The sequence below is a fragment of the Bos javanicus genome, chromosome 16 (genome assembly GCF_032452875.1).
Source record: "Bos javanicus breed banteng chromosome 16, ARS-OSU_banteng_1.0, whole genome shotgun sequence".
In the NCBI taxonomy this organism is placed as follows: domain Eukaryota; kingdom Metazoa; phylum Chordata; class Mammalia; order Artiodactyla; family Bovidae; genus Bos; species Bos javanicus.
The window spans coordinates 64,911,879-64,924,744 of NC_083883.1; the positions used below are offsets into that span (position 1 = coordinate 64,911,879).

The 12,866-nt window shown below is 43.4% G+C and overlaps 1 protein-coding gene across 1 annotated transcript in view; it reads left to right on the forward strand.

Annotated features, from left to right (window-relative positions):
- LAMC1 (laminin subunit gamma 1) overlaps positions 1 to 4,026 on the forward strand; it is a 121,058-nt gene extending 117,032 nt beyond the window's left edge. The window contains exon 28 of the mRNA XM_061383421.1: positions 986 to 4,026. Within this exon, the coding sequence (XP_061239405.1) occupies positions 986 to 1,242 (257 nt within the window). The 3' untranslated portion in view covers positions 1,243 to 4,026. The remainder of the gene's footprint in view (positions 1 to 985) is intronic.
- The last annotated feature ends 8,840 nt before the right edge of the window (positions 4,027 to 12,866 follow it).

Sequence of the window (12,866 nt, forward strand, 5' to 3'; positions counted from 1 at the left end):
AAGTTAGTCAGACTTGGGTTGGAATCGTTGCTTTGTTGCCTGTAAGCTGTGCAAATTTGGGCAAATTACTTAACATCTGAGAATCATTGATGTCAAATGGTCTTGTGAGAATTTAATCAAGTACAGTATACATCAAGTACCGCAGCTGGCTGGCTGTTTTCATTTATATAGAAATAGTTGCTTTCAAAGGGACTCTTTTTCATGCTAATTTTAAAGCAAAGCTTTGCTAAAATTATTTCAGCCTTTCAACCCTGGCCATTCTCCACAGGAGGGCTTCTATAATAGAGTCTAACTCTGGGAGCAGGGTAACACTCCCCCAAAGCAACCCAGTCTCCCTGATATCGAAGAGCTGAGGGCTTAGGGGTTCTAGCTTAAAGATTTTTATGTTTATTAAAGGGCACTAAAAAGACAAAAAGATTACATATATAAACATGAAAAAGAAAAAGGGATTAAACGTTACTAGATTACCTTCAAACCACAAGTAAGGCACAAGGGCTAGGACATAGGAGCTATATATTCAGAAAACATTTCACAGAAACCATATTCTGAGGGAAAAAAAGAAAAAATCCAGCCCCAATGTTCATGATATGTTCTGCCCATCCCTGCTGGGTTAGGTCAGTGTTTGTGCTTGGTTTGCATTGTTCGTGCCCCCTCCCTTTTTTAATTAACTTTGACCGGAGTACAGTTGCTTTGCAATGTTGCATTAGTGTCTGCTCTTCAGCGAAATGAACCAGCCATGCATGTACACATACCCGCACCCCTCTGGACTTCCTTCCCATGGAGGTCACCGCAGTGCGTCAGATAGAGTTCTCTGTGCTGTGTGTTCTCATTAGTTAGGCGTCTAGTTCTCAGGCCACTTCTGTGTAATGGCAGCTGCTGGTCTTCCTTTATGAAAAGGCTGGTGGGTTTGGGGGCCGGGGGGCGGTACTTGTGGAGTGATGTCATAATTCGTACTGAACACGTCTGTCCTCTTCTGACTCTGTAGGGCAGCTGGACACAGTGGACCTGAACAAGCTAAATGAGATTGAAGGCACCCTGAACAAAGCCAAAGAAGAAATGAAAGTCAGTGATCTAGACAGGAAGGTGTCCAACCTGGAGAACGAAGCCAGGAAGCAGGAGGCTGCCATCATGGACTATAACCGAGACATTGAGGAGATCCTGAAGGACATTCGCAACCTGGAAGACATCAAGAAGACCCTACCCTCCGGCTGCTTCAACACCCCGTCCATTGAGAAGCCCTAGCGTCTTCCTTAGGGAGCCACTGTGAGGCCACAGAGTGCCTGCACACAAAGATTACATTTTTCAGACCCCTGCCCCCCCCACTCTCTGCTGCTCTCCACCACTGTCCTATTGAACCAGGAAAAGTCACACAGTTTTAAAGAGAAGCAAATTAAACATCGTGAATCAGGAACAAAGGGTTCTATCTAATAAAGTCTCTCTTCCACTTAACGGCGCTCCCTCAGACCCACCTGTCCCTTCCGAGTTGCATAAGGACGTGGCATCCTGCGTTGCTGTACTGCGGCTCAAACACTTCGTGGGAACCATTGTATGCCAGGGCTGAGCAAGTAGCCCTCCCTTTCTCACTGATGCCAACAGAACCTCCTCAGTCTCAGTACTCTTGTTTCTATGAAGGAAAAGTTTGGCTACTAACAGTAGCATTGTGATGGCCAGTATATCCAGTCTTTAGGCAAAGAAAATGCATCTACATCTCCTGCCCCTCCTCCTTTTAAGCAAAAAGGAGATACACCTCCTGTGCCAAAGGTATTGGTCATTCAGAATGTCGAGAGCCATCATCCGTTGTTTAGCTATTTGAGTTTAGGACACTGAGCCATCCACGGGTAAGGATGCAATGATTTGTGACAGTCTCCAGGAGAATATGAGACTGCAGAAGTAGGCCGAACATTTTCTCAGATGTTAATAATTGACTAGGAAGATAAACTTTCTTCAGATCTTTGGGCAGCTGATACTTTAAATCTGAACGGGCAGCTTGCACTCACCAACAGACGCCTTCTATTCCTATAAGTGGAATTTATACAGAAGAAATAGGGATATGATAACCACTAAAGTTTTTTTTTTTTTTTCCAAAATCAAACTAATTCTTAGAGCTTTTTTTTTTTAGTATATTAGTCTTGGAACTAGTGTTGTTACCTGGCAGAGAAGGGTGGTTGGTCCTTAAGATCTTGACAAACAAAGCAAAAGCCTCCTTGTCCTAATCTTTTCTAGCAAAGGGATAGAACTTAGATGTGACTTGCATTGTCAGGATCCCACGTATCCATTTTTCTTCCATTGGGGAGAGATGAAATATTAGACCCTTTTTTTAGTTTCCGTTTTCTTCTGATGTTCCCGTCACGTAGAATCCCTCAAAACACATTGTTTGCCAAATCCTGGTGGCAAATACTTGCACTCAGTATTTCACGCAGCTGCCAACACCATCTAGTTCCTGCACTTTGTGATCCAAACACCTCTAGACCTTCCCCTCCAAGTGTAGACGGAAGGCCCTTACATGGAGTTTCCTAGTGGGCTTCTCAACTTCTGGTCCTCAGCTCTGTGATTTTCTTCCAAGATCGCAGCGTGATGATTCTCTGCCACAAACCCCTTCCTCCTCCTGCCAGCCTGCCTTCAAGATTCATATATAGCCTTTTAACACTATGCAACTTTGTACTTTGCGTAGCGGGGGAAAGAAACTATTATCTGACACACTGGTGCTATTAATTATTTCAAATTTATATTTTTGTGTGAATGTGTTTTTTTTGTTGTTGTTTATCATGATTATAGAGTAAGGAGTTTATGTAAATACCCTTGTCCTGTTTCTGGAATGACACTGTCTGCTCACTTCTTCACTCCATTTTTCCTCTTCACTGGCACAGTGCGTCTGTATACCTCCTTCTCTTTCATCTGCCATTCTTTGGATTGGATTTGCTCCCCATTGGTCTGCTCTTTGCCTTGTGTTTGCAGCATGTCTATTCTCTGACATTCACATCCACCTGCTTTCCTCCACACACAGCCATGAGAAAGAGGTACCTGGAACCCTCTTCCACTGCAGTCCTGGTGGTCCTCAACCACAGCACAGTGTTCTTAACGCCTGCTCCAGAGCAGGAACGCCAGGTTGACAGGGAATGCTGGAATTGGAAAAGCGTGCTGAAGGACATCTTCACCATCAGTGTGAGCCTAGCCAGGGATGAGCTGGAAATATCCTTTCTGGCAGTTGTTTAGACTGGCTGGATCATTTTGATCGGGAGGTGCGTGATTACTGAGCACTGGTAAGGCGTCAGGGGTCACACTGTGGACAGGTAGAGTGGGAGAGGTGGTCTGTCCTCGTTCTTCTCCTTTCCGTCTCCTCCTCGCATCCCAGAGTTGACTTAGCGGTGTCTTGACCTGGCATCACTCCACCCCTCCTCTCAGGCCTCTTCTCCCATCACAGGAGGCATGACTCTTCTTGCCAAGTGTTCACATCAGTGTTTCCTAGCTAGTTCCTCTTGTTACGTGGTCACATCCCAGTAGACGTTTTGGTCAAGGTTGCAGGAAAAGGACTGAAGATAGACTGCGAAGGTGGTTCTCCCACCGAGCCCGTGGGTCAGGTTCACTCCAGTAAGTCTTAGGCCACAGTGAAATTGGGGAGATCGATGGTTTCTTTTCTCCTTTTCCATCTATGTGGTATATTTTTAAACAGAATTTTATTTTTAAAATAAAAGTTCTTTATAAGAGGATACCTTCATTACACTCCTGCAATATAGCCATTATTGTATTGTATAGTTCCAGTTATCTGTATTATATGTAATGAAACTGACAGGGTGGCTGCTGCAGAATGCGGGGTGTCGCAGGGAACATACATAGCTGTTCCCTGGAAGTTTCCCTTTCAATTCCAACTGTGGCCCTTTTCCATGTGCCTTCACTTGAGCTGTTTGCCTTAATCTCTACAGTCTTGCTCTCCAGGGTGGTAAAAAAAAATGCAACACTTGGCATTTTTTTATGTTAAAAAGAACAGTATTTTATTTATAATAAAATCTGAATATTTGTAACCCTTTATACTTGGTGTGGCTTGAGTGTGGTACTGGGGATGTAAGATGTTTTAAAAGGGATGACAAAGGGGAAGCTTTTCATAGTGTATTTTTTGGATGATTTTCCTGAGAATAATCCAGTGTGGGTGAGTATATCACCTGCCAGTGCAGGAGATGCAAGAGATAATGAATTTGATCCCTGGGTCGGAAAGATCCCCTGGAGGAGGAAATGGCAACCCGCTCCAGAACTCTTCCCTGGAAAATTCCATGGACAAGAGGAGCCTATTGGGCTACTGTCTGTGGAGCCTCAGAGAGTCAGACACGACTGAACACACACACACACACCCAATGGTGTAATATACATATATATTTGTCTCAGATTGGGGTACTTTGGTGTGGTACAGAGGCTGGCAAACTTTTTCTGTAAAGCTCCAAATAGTAAATGTTTTGCCCTTTGCAGACCTCACAGTGTCCATCACAGCTGCTCTGCTGTTGGGCCTGGAAGGCAGCCGGGGACAGTCTGTAAACAAGTGAACGGAGCTGTGGTCCAGTGTAACTATTTACAGAAATAGGCCCGGGCCTGCGGGCTGGAGTTTACCCGACCCCCTGGTGTTGTCTCAGTACTTGATTAAGTACTTGATTAATGACTGTCGAGGACTATTTTCAAATTATTTGGGCTTCCTGAATTAGCAGATGTAGGTAAAGAGTTGTCTTTCCACCTTTCAAATACGTCTTCAGCTAAGGGTACACTCTTCAGACGACGAGAATCGCTCTCAAACATAAGGGAGGAGTGAGTAAGGTGGGGGACCAGCAGGCCATCACGAGGGTGGACGCAGCTGAAGCAACTGAAGACCACGTGAAGAAGTGTGGAACCACAGAGACAGCGGGAAGCTTTGCTCTGCTCTTCGGCTCTCCTCATGATCCTGAGGCTGTGTGGATGGCGTGCCACCTTTCCAGTCATTTGTTGCCATTCAGTCACCTAAGTCGTGTCTGACTCTTTGAGACCCATGGACTGTAGCCCATCAGGCTCCTCTCTCCATGGGGTTCTCCAGGCAAGAATGCTGAAGTGGGTCACCATGCCCTCCTCCGGGAGACCTTCCTGACCCCGGGATGGAACCCAAGTCTCCTGCGGCTCCTGCATTGCAGGCAGATTTCCCAGTCATGAATCATTATAACTGATACCTGTGTAGAAGAACCTGCACTCTTCTTGTTAGACTTCTTCAGAGAGAGCTTTAGAGGGCACTAGTTACTAGCTTTCTTACATACCCTGTTCTTGACCCATTTGTGTAGATACGATTAAGATGCAGACAGACGTCCATAGTTGTTATGTCAGAGTGATAAGAGGGATTTTTTTTTTTTTTTTCGGTTGGTGGCCCTCGTTGCTGCATGGGCTCTGCTCTAGTTCCAGCGCACGGGGACATCTCTAGTTGCAGCGTGCAGGCAGGCTTATCATGGTGCCTTCTCTCGTGCAGGGCGTGGGCTCTGTGGCGTGCGGGCCTCAGTAGCTGCGGCACATGGGCTCAGTAGTTGCCATTCCCATGCTCTCGAGCACAAGTTCTGTAGTTGGAGCACGTGCTTCCCAGACCAGGGATCCAACCTGTGTCTTCTGCATGGGCTGGTGGATTCTTCACCTCTGAGCCACCAGGGAAGCCTTGAGTGGGATTTTAAAAATGTGTTCTTACTCCTTTTGTTATTTCAGAGTCAGCAGTTTCTCCAAAGTTGGTATCAGCATAATCTGATTCAGTGAAAGTGAAAGTCACTCAGTCATGTCCGACTCTGTGACCCAATGGACTATGCAGTCCATGGAATTCTCCAGGCCAGAATTTTGGAGTGGGTAGCTGTTCCCTTCTCCAGGAGATCTTCCCAACCCAGGGATTGAACCCAGGTCTCCCGCATTGCAGGAGGATTCTTTACCAGCTGAGCCACAAGGGAAGTCCAATAATATTGGAATGGGTAGCCTATCCCTTCTCCAGTGGATCTTCCCAACCCAGGAATCAAATCAGGGTCTACATTTCAAGTGGATTCTTTACCAGCTGAGCTATCAGGTAAGCCAATCTGATTCAAAATATCCTGAAAGCTTTATGTCTTCAATAAGCATTCTAGCCCCTTAATAAATCTGAACTCACCAGCTCCACTTCCATTAAGCTCAAAATAGAGTGAGTGTCCAGAGAAGACAGGACTCCTGGTACCCGGAAGAGTCATGAAGTACAGTAGTAAGTCAAGTGGTCCCTTCCACCTAAGGGAGCAAGTTTCCTCCCAAGGAAAGATCAGATCTCTATAGGCCAATCGTCTATGGGAACGATTGGCCTAAAGAAATGAGACAACTGTAAATGGCAGTTTAGCCTGTTAACACTAAAGAGTTTTAGTTGAAAATGTTGATAGCTGGAGTGAAAAATAAGAATTTTCCATAAGGAAATTCTCAGAGTCTCCAGTTGGTCAGGAGTCAACAACCAGAGTGTCTTCTGTTTGTATGGTGTCTCCTAGAATAAATGTAACGGCTCTACATGGATAAATGAAATTCTAAATAAAAACCATATATTTAAGAAGGGGAAATATTTATCCGAAGACCAAAGCAAAGCTCAAAAAAAAAGTAACCTCAACATTTTGAGTGTTGTAAGACCTCCATGTCTTTGTTTTAACTCTTCTCTGCCCAGAATGTTCTTTCTTTCCCCTCCCCAGTACAGGAAAGACTAAGGTCAAGGTGTTACCTCATCTGTTGAAACAGGCCAGGCTTCCCTTGTGTCCACCACCCCCCTTGACCTAGTACTGGCTCCTGGTATGGCCCTTGGGTGTGCATTTATTAGTCAGGTGCGTCTCACCCACCTTCCCCTCCCCACTCTCTCCTCTAAGAGGGTCTTGGTTATTCACCTTCACATCCTCAGGGATAGGAGGTGGACAGTAGTCACTCATGGTGTTGTACAGGTGCGATCAAATCGACCTTTCTCGTCCTCCTCTCCCACTCGTCACTTCTTCCCTGCTGTGAGCAGAGAGAGACATTTATGGATACTCTCTTTTTCTTTCCATCATCTCTCTCTCTCTCTGCCCTCTTCTCCATCCAGTAGCATTCTGTTCCCTCAACACTCCTACCTAAGGATGGATTTGCAGAAAAATAACAGAAACCACTGTCTTTCACCAGATGGCATAGCACAGACCACTCCGGGATGGACAGTCTGCAACCGGCTGGTGTGATCTGGTCCACAAGGCCTGGGCCTCTGTGCTCCCAGCCTCACGCTGGTCATTCCCAATGCCATGTATGTGTGTCTTTGAGTTTTACCCACAGGCCCTTCTGTAGATATCTCTAGTCCTGGCCCAAGTTATAATATTGATTCTTTTCTTTTCCTGTAACTCCTGGGAATGGTCCCAGTAAATTTCAACTGACCAGCTGGTGTTTTATTGTTTGCTTCTTACCCTAGAAAGCCTTATAACATAGGCCACAGAGGGACTGCTTATGATGAGTTCAGTATAGTTTCTATTTATTTCTATAAAAAAGTGAGCTTCAGGCCCTTGATCAAATCAGAATGTAACCCTCTGTTACAGCATTTTCCCTGTGAATTTGTCCATGACAGTGTAAGTGGTTCTCTGTGAAAGGCCCCTGGTCATACCTTTGAGGGTCCCCCTTCCATACCCCTATGATCCTTTCCCACCATGACTAGTAACAGAAGGAGAAGAGGGCGTCAGGATAAAATGGCTGGATGGCATCACCGATGCAATGGACATGAACTTGGGCAAACTCGGGGAGATGGTGAGAGATAGGGAGGCCTGGCCTGCTGCAGTCCATGGGATCGCAAAGAGTTGGATATGACTGGGTGGCCGAACAGCAACAAATAACAGAAAATTCTACTTGAGCCTCAGATTGAGACGTTTGGGACCCATGCCATGGTGTCTGCCCTAATACCAAGATCCTGTGTCATCTTGGTAACTAAAGGCAATCATCATCAAATTTTGTGCCATGACAACTTGTGTTCACAATTTCTAGTGTGATTTCATGCTCAATAGTCAGTCCCTGGTTTCTAGGATGTGAACGAGCCTGATTTTCTGAATTTCTGTTCACTAATCCCACTCACTCCTTCAAGGACCTTTCTTTTCTCATGAGCATGGTTTCCAAGCTGAGATTAGTGCAGAGTAAGCCCAAGTCCAGCCAGGAGCAGAAATGTCTGGAGAAGGTGTGCCATCCTGATGTGGATTACACGTTCCTGGGCTGCTGAGCCAGCGTCCAAGATAAAGTCTCAGGAGAAACAGCTGTGATTTGGGTGATTACACGTTTAGCATGGTCAGAGAAGTTTGTGTTACAACTTGCTGATCCCTCTTGGCTCAGACAGTCTGCACTCTGTGATGTCTCGGTTGGGCTGATACAGAGGCACAGACCTGGCCAGAGAGATGAGTTTTTGCTATGAAGATTTCAGACAGGCTGTCTGCCCTCTTTAGGTATCTGAGGGCTCAGGCAAGACTAGTTCTATCAAACTAACTCACATTGCATACCATGTTTTAAAGGGCACTTTCATAATTGATTTCTTTGATTTGCCCCTCATATGATGAGGGTCTCCATTTGACCATTGGAAAAAATCCATGGTTTGCTGCCCCATCACCCTAGCCACTGTGTTAGCTGTTGCCTCATTTTCTCTCATGATTTTGATCCATTTTCCTTTTAAGAGCCTCTATCATATACAGGCATTTTATTAAAAGCTTCCTCAGATCCCTTTTTTGGAGCGATCAAGGCAGGACTTAAATATATGAGTAATTTGCACAATATTAAGGAACCAGTCAGTGGCAGAATTAATACTTGGAACTTGATTATCCTCAAGCAACCTGAGCTTTACACACCTTACAGCTCACACCTCTCTGCTCTTGATTTTTCCCTCCTTTTCTCTCCCCCGCCCCACAGAGGCTCAGGGATATATATGTATGTATCATGAGCCACCTAACTTTACCCTCCCCTACCTTCCTAATGTTATTAATAACATCTGATATAGCCACGCTACACTTATCAAAGCTAAGAAATTAATATTGGACAAATACTCTTAACAGTCTTTTGTCTACTTTTAAATACCTTTTCAAGACTCCATTTTTAAAGTAATGCTGAATTTTAAGACAGAGAATGAAAATACTCAACAATAATATCCAGGCTCTACGGCAACAGGAGTATAAGTCCAAAATAATGGATTTTACCTTCATTATATACTCAAGACTGCTCGATACATAATTTATTCATAGTTAATGGCAAATAAGTCATTAGACAACTTGCTAAAATGACCCTAATGTTTCAAAAGAGATTTTTAAAAGATGCATCAGAATGAAAATATTATTCATAATATGACACAAATTTAAGTATTAATTAGAAATAAGGAAATTTACTCATAAAGATTACACTAAAAATTTTTGCCTTTATTACAGAATTTCAGACTTAGAGAAAAATTTTCAAGAAGAGTCAAAAAATTCTCCAATACTCTTTATTCAGATTCTACCAATGTTAATTTATTACATTTGCTTTTTCACTGCTCTCACTCTTGCTCTCTGTGGAAAGAGAGGGAGAAAAAAAGAACGCTTTTAAGTTGCAGGCATGATATCCCTTTACCCATAAATACTAAAGTGTGTATTTCCTAAAGACAGGAAACTTTCTTACATGATGACAGTACAGTTGTCCAAATCAGGAAATTCCCACTGATGCGATGCTGTTAGCTAACCTGCAGCCCCTATACAGATTGCTCCATTGTGGTAGGCAGAATAACGGCCCTAGGACTGTGTAGGGTTACACAAGCAAAGTGGAATTAAGGTTTCTGATGTAATTAGGTTGTGAATCAGCTGATTGTGAAATTGAGAGATATCCCTGGATTATCTGGTTGGGCCAATGTGATTATAAGGATTCTTATAATTGAAAGAGGGAAGGCAGGAAAGGGAGTCAGAGTGATGCAATGGGATAAGGCCATCACTGCCAGCTTGAAGATGGAGGAGGTAACAGGACTCAGGTAGGTGGGTGGCCTCTAGAAATCCAAAAAGGCAAGGGAATGTTTCTCCCTAAAGAATCTGCCTGCCAAAGCAGGAGACACAGGAGATGTGGGTTCGATCCCTGGGTTGGGATGATCCCCTGGAAAAGGAGACGGCAACCCACTCCAGTATGCTTGCCTCTGTTTCATGAACAGAGGAGTCTGGCGAGCTACAATCCATGGGGTTGCAAAGAGTCAGACACAACTCAGCACGTGAGTGTACATGCACACACACACAAACACATTTCTCCCCTACAGCCTCCAAGAAGGGGACAAAGCCCAGCTGATACCTTGATTTTACCCTAGGGAGACCCCCATCAGACTTCTACCGAACTATAAGAAATTTGTGTTGCTTTAAGTCACTGCTGCCAAGTCGCTTCAGTCGTATCCGACTCTGTGCGACCCCATGGACTGCAGCCTACCAGGCTTCTCCGTCCATAGGATTCTCCAGGCAAGAACACTGGAGTGGGTTGCCATTTCCTTCTCCAATGCATGAAAGTGGAAAGTGAAAGTGAAGTCGCTCAGTCGTATCTGACTCTTAGCGACACCATGGACTGCAGCCCACCAGGCTCCTCCGTCCATGGGATTTTCCAGGCAAGAGTACTGGAGTGGGGTGCCATTGCCTTCTCCCTTAAGTCACTAAGTTTTGAGTAACTTAGTTACAGGGTCATAGAAAACAAATACACTATTTGTCTCAATAATGTCCTTTATAGCAAAAGAAAATCAGAAATCGTGTCATGTTCAGTTGTCACATCTCTTTCATTTTCTTTAATCTAGAGCAATTCTGAGTCTTTTTTTTTTTTTTATTTTGTGACCTTGACATTAAAAAAACAAAAACAGAGACATTTTGTAGAATGTTCCTCAGTTTGGTCTGTCAGATGTTTTCTTTTGACTGGATTCAGGTTGTGCACCTCTGGCAAGGAGATCATAGAAGTAATGCAGATTTTTTTTCAAGAGAGACCTAAGTAATTACTGGATATGTTAACTTTGATGTTTTTTATTTATTTATTTATTATTTTTAAACCAGAGGATGATTGCTTTACAATATTGTATTGGCTTCTGCTGTATATCAACACAAATCAGCCATAGGTATAAACTTCAATGTTTGATTGGGCTAGTACCCTCTAGGTTTCTCCACTATAAAGTTATGCTGTTAACCTTGTATTGATAATTACCAAGTATCTCACAAGCAGACACCTTTGAGACTATATAAATATTCTGTTACTTCTTATACATTTACCCAGTGAGGATGGCTGCCAAATGGAGATTTTCTAATTCCATTATTCTTTCTATATTTATTAGTTGGCATTAATATTGTGAGGTAGAGCTTTTCCATCTCTTCTGTTTATCTAATACTGTATCTATTTGTTTTTGTTGTTCTTCAGTCGTGCTCAGTCTTGTCCAACTCTTTTGCAACACCCTGGACTATAACCTACCAGGCTCGTCTGTCCATGGGATTCCCCAGGCAAGCATACTGGAATAGGTAGTCATTTCCTTCTCCAAGGGATCTTCCTGACCCAGGAATCAAACCTACCTCTCCTGCATTGCAGGCAGATTCTTTACTGCTGAGCCACCAGGAAAGCCCATCTGTTTCTATAGTCATATATATTTCTCCTACTTTATTTTTTTGGTCACATGATACTGCTTACAGAACCTTAGTTTCCCAACCAGGGATTGAACTTAGGCCATGGCAGTGAAAGTACTGAGTCCTAACCACTGTACCACTAGGAAATTTCTGATTTCTATTACTTTAGATTTATTGATTCCTATTTTATTTAATATTTTGTTTTTGATATTTATTTTGACCTTAAATGTCCCTTACTTAGCCAATGGGGGTACTTGAAAGCTGGCCTCTTACTTTCTGACACATCCTCGTCGTTCTTTGAGCATTGCCTTACTTTCAGCACATCAAGACATTACAGGCTCACCTGTACTTTCCCTGTCCTGAACCTGAACCAGCCACTTCTCCAAGGAGCAAAATTAGGTTTTCGTTAATTCTCAAAATGCCAATAGCCAACAACAACAATGATAACAAAAATAGGTTGCTCAAATGAATGCAAAAACCCTTGAAAATGGTGCTGAATTTTAAGCAAATTGTTCATGAGGCTACTTGGCTTCAGGATACATGGTCTGTTCTCTCCCTGTAGATGATTGCCTATTTTCTGCATTATCAACAAGTATTTTTGAAATACTCATTGCTCTCACAGCCTACCTAGTACTGGTATTCATGGGTTTTATCATGTGACAAAAGCAATTATCACTACTTTAGGAAATTTATTTAAGTCAAGGAAGCAGCAAAAACAAAACATAAACAATACAAACAAAAATAGAGGAAGATCTATTTCTATAAAGTAGAAATATGTGAGGATGTGGGTCGATGCTTAGGAACATTATGTATGTGTGTGTGTGTGTCTGTGCGTGATCAATGAATGCTCAGGGCCGTTTATTATGGGAAGTCTTTGAAGGACAAATACAATTTATATGAAAATGTGTGTACTTTTTAGCTGTGTTGGAGTGAATACAATCTGGGAAATGAGCTTGGGAATGAAAATGCAGGGACAGCAAATTCTATGATGTGCAGCTGCATAGTTGCGTTTTCTGCCCAACCATTCCTCTCTGTGTCTTGGAGATGTTTGGGAACCCCACTATGGTCTCTAATTCCAAGGAGAGCTCATGCTATGTGCTCATTTTCCATGTTCCAGTTTTTAATCGATTATTGTTGGCTATTCCCACGTGTGATGCTATCATTTCATAAGACCAACAACAACATGGCAAACTATTTGGTTATTTCAAACTCTCACCTATTATGGGAGGCTCTAAAGAAGTGCCTAGGGACTTCCCAGTGGTCCAGTGGTTAAGAATCCACCTTGCAATGTAGGAAAGTCAA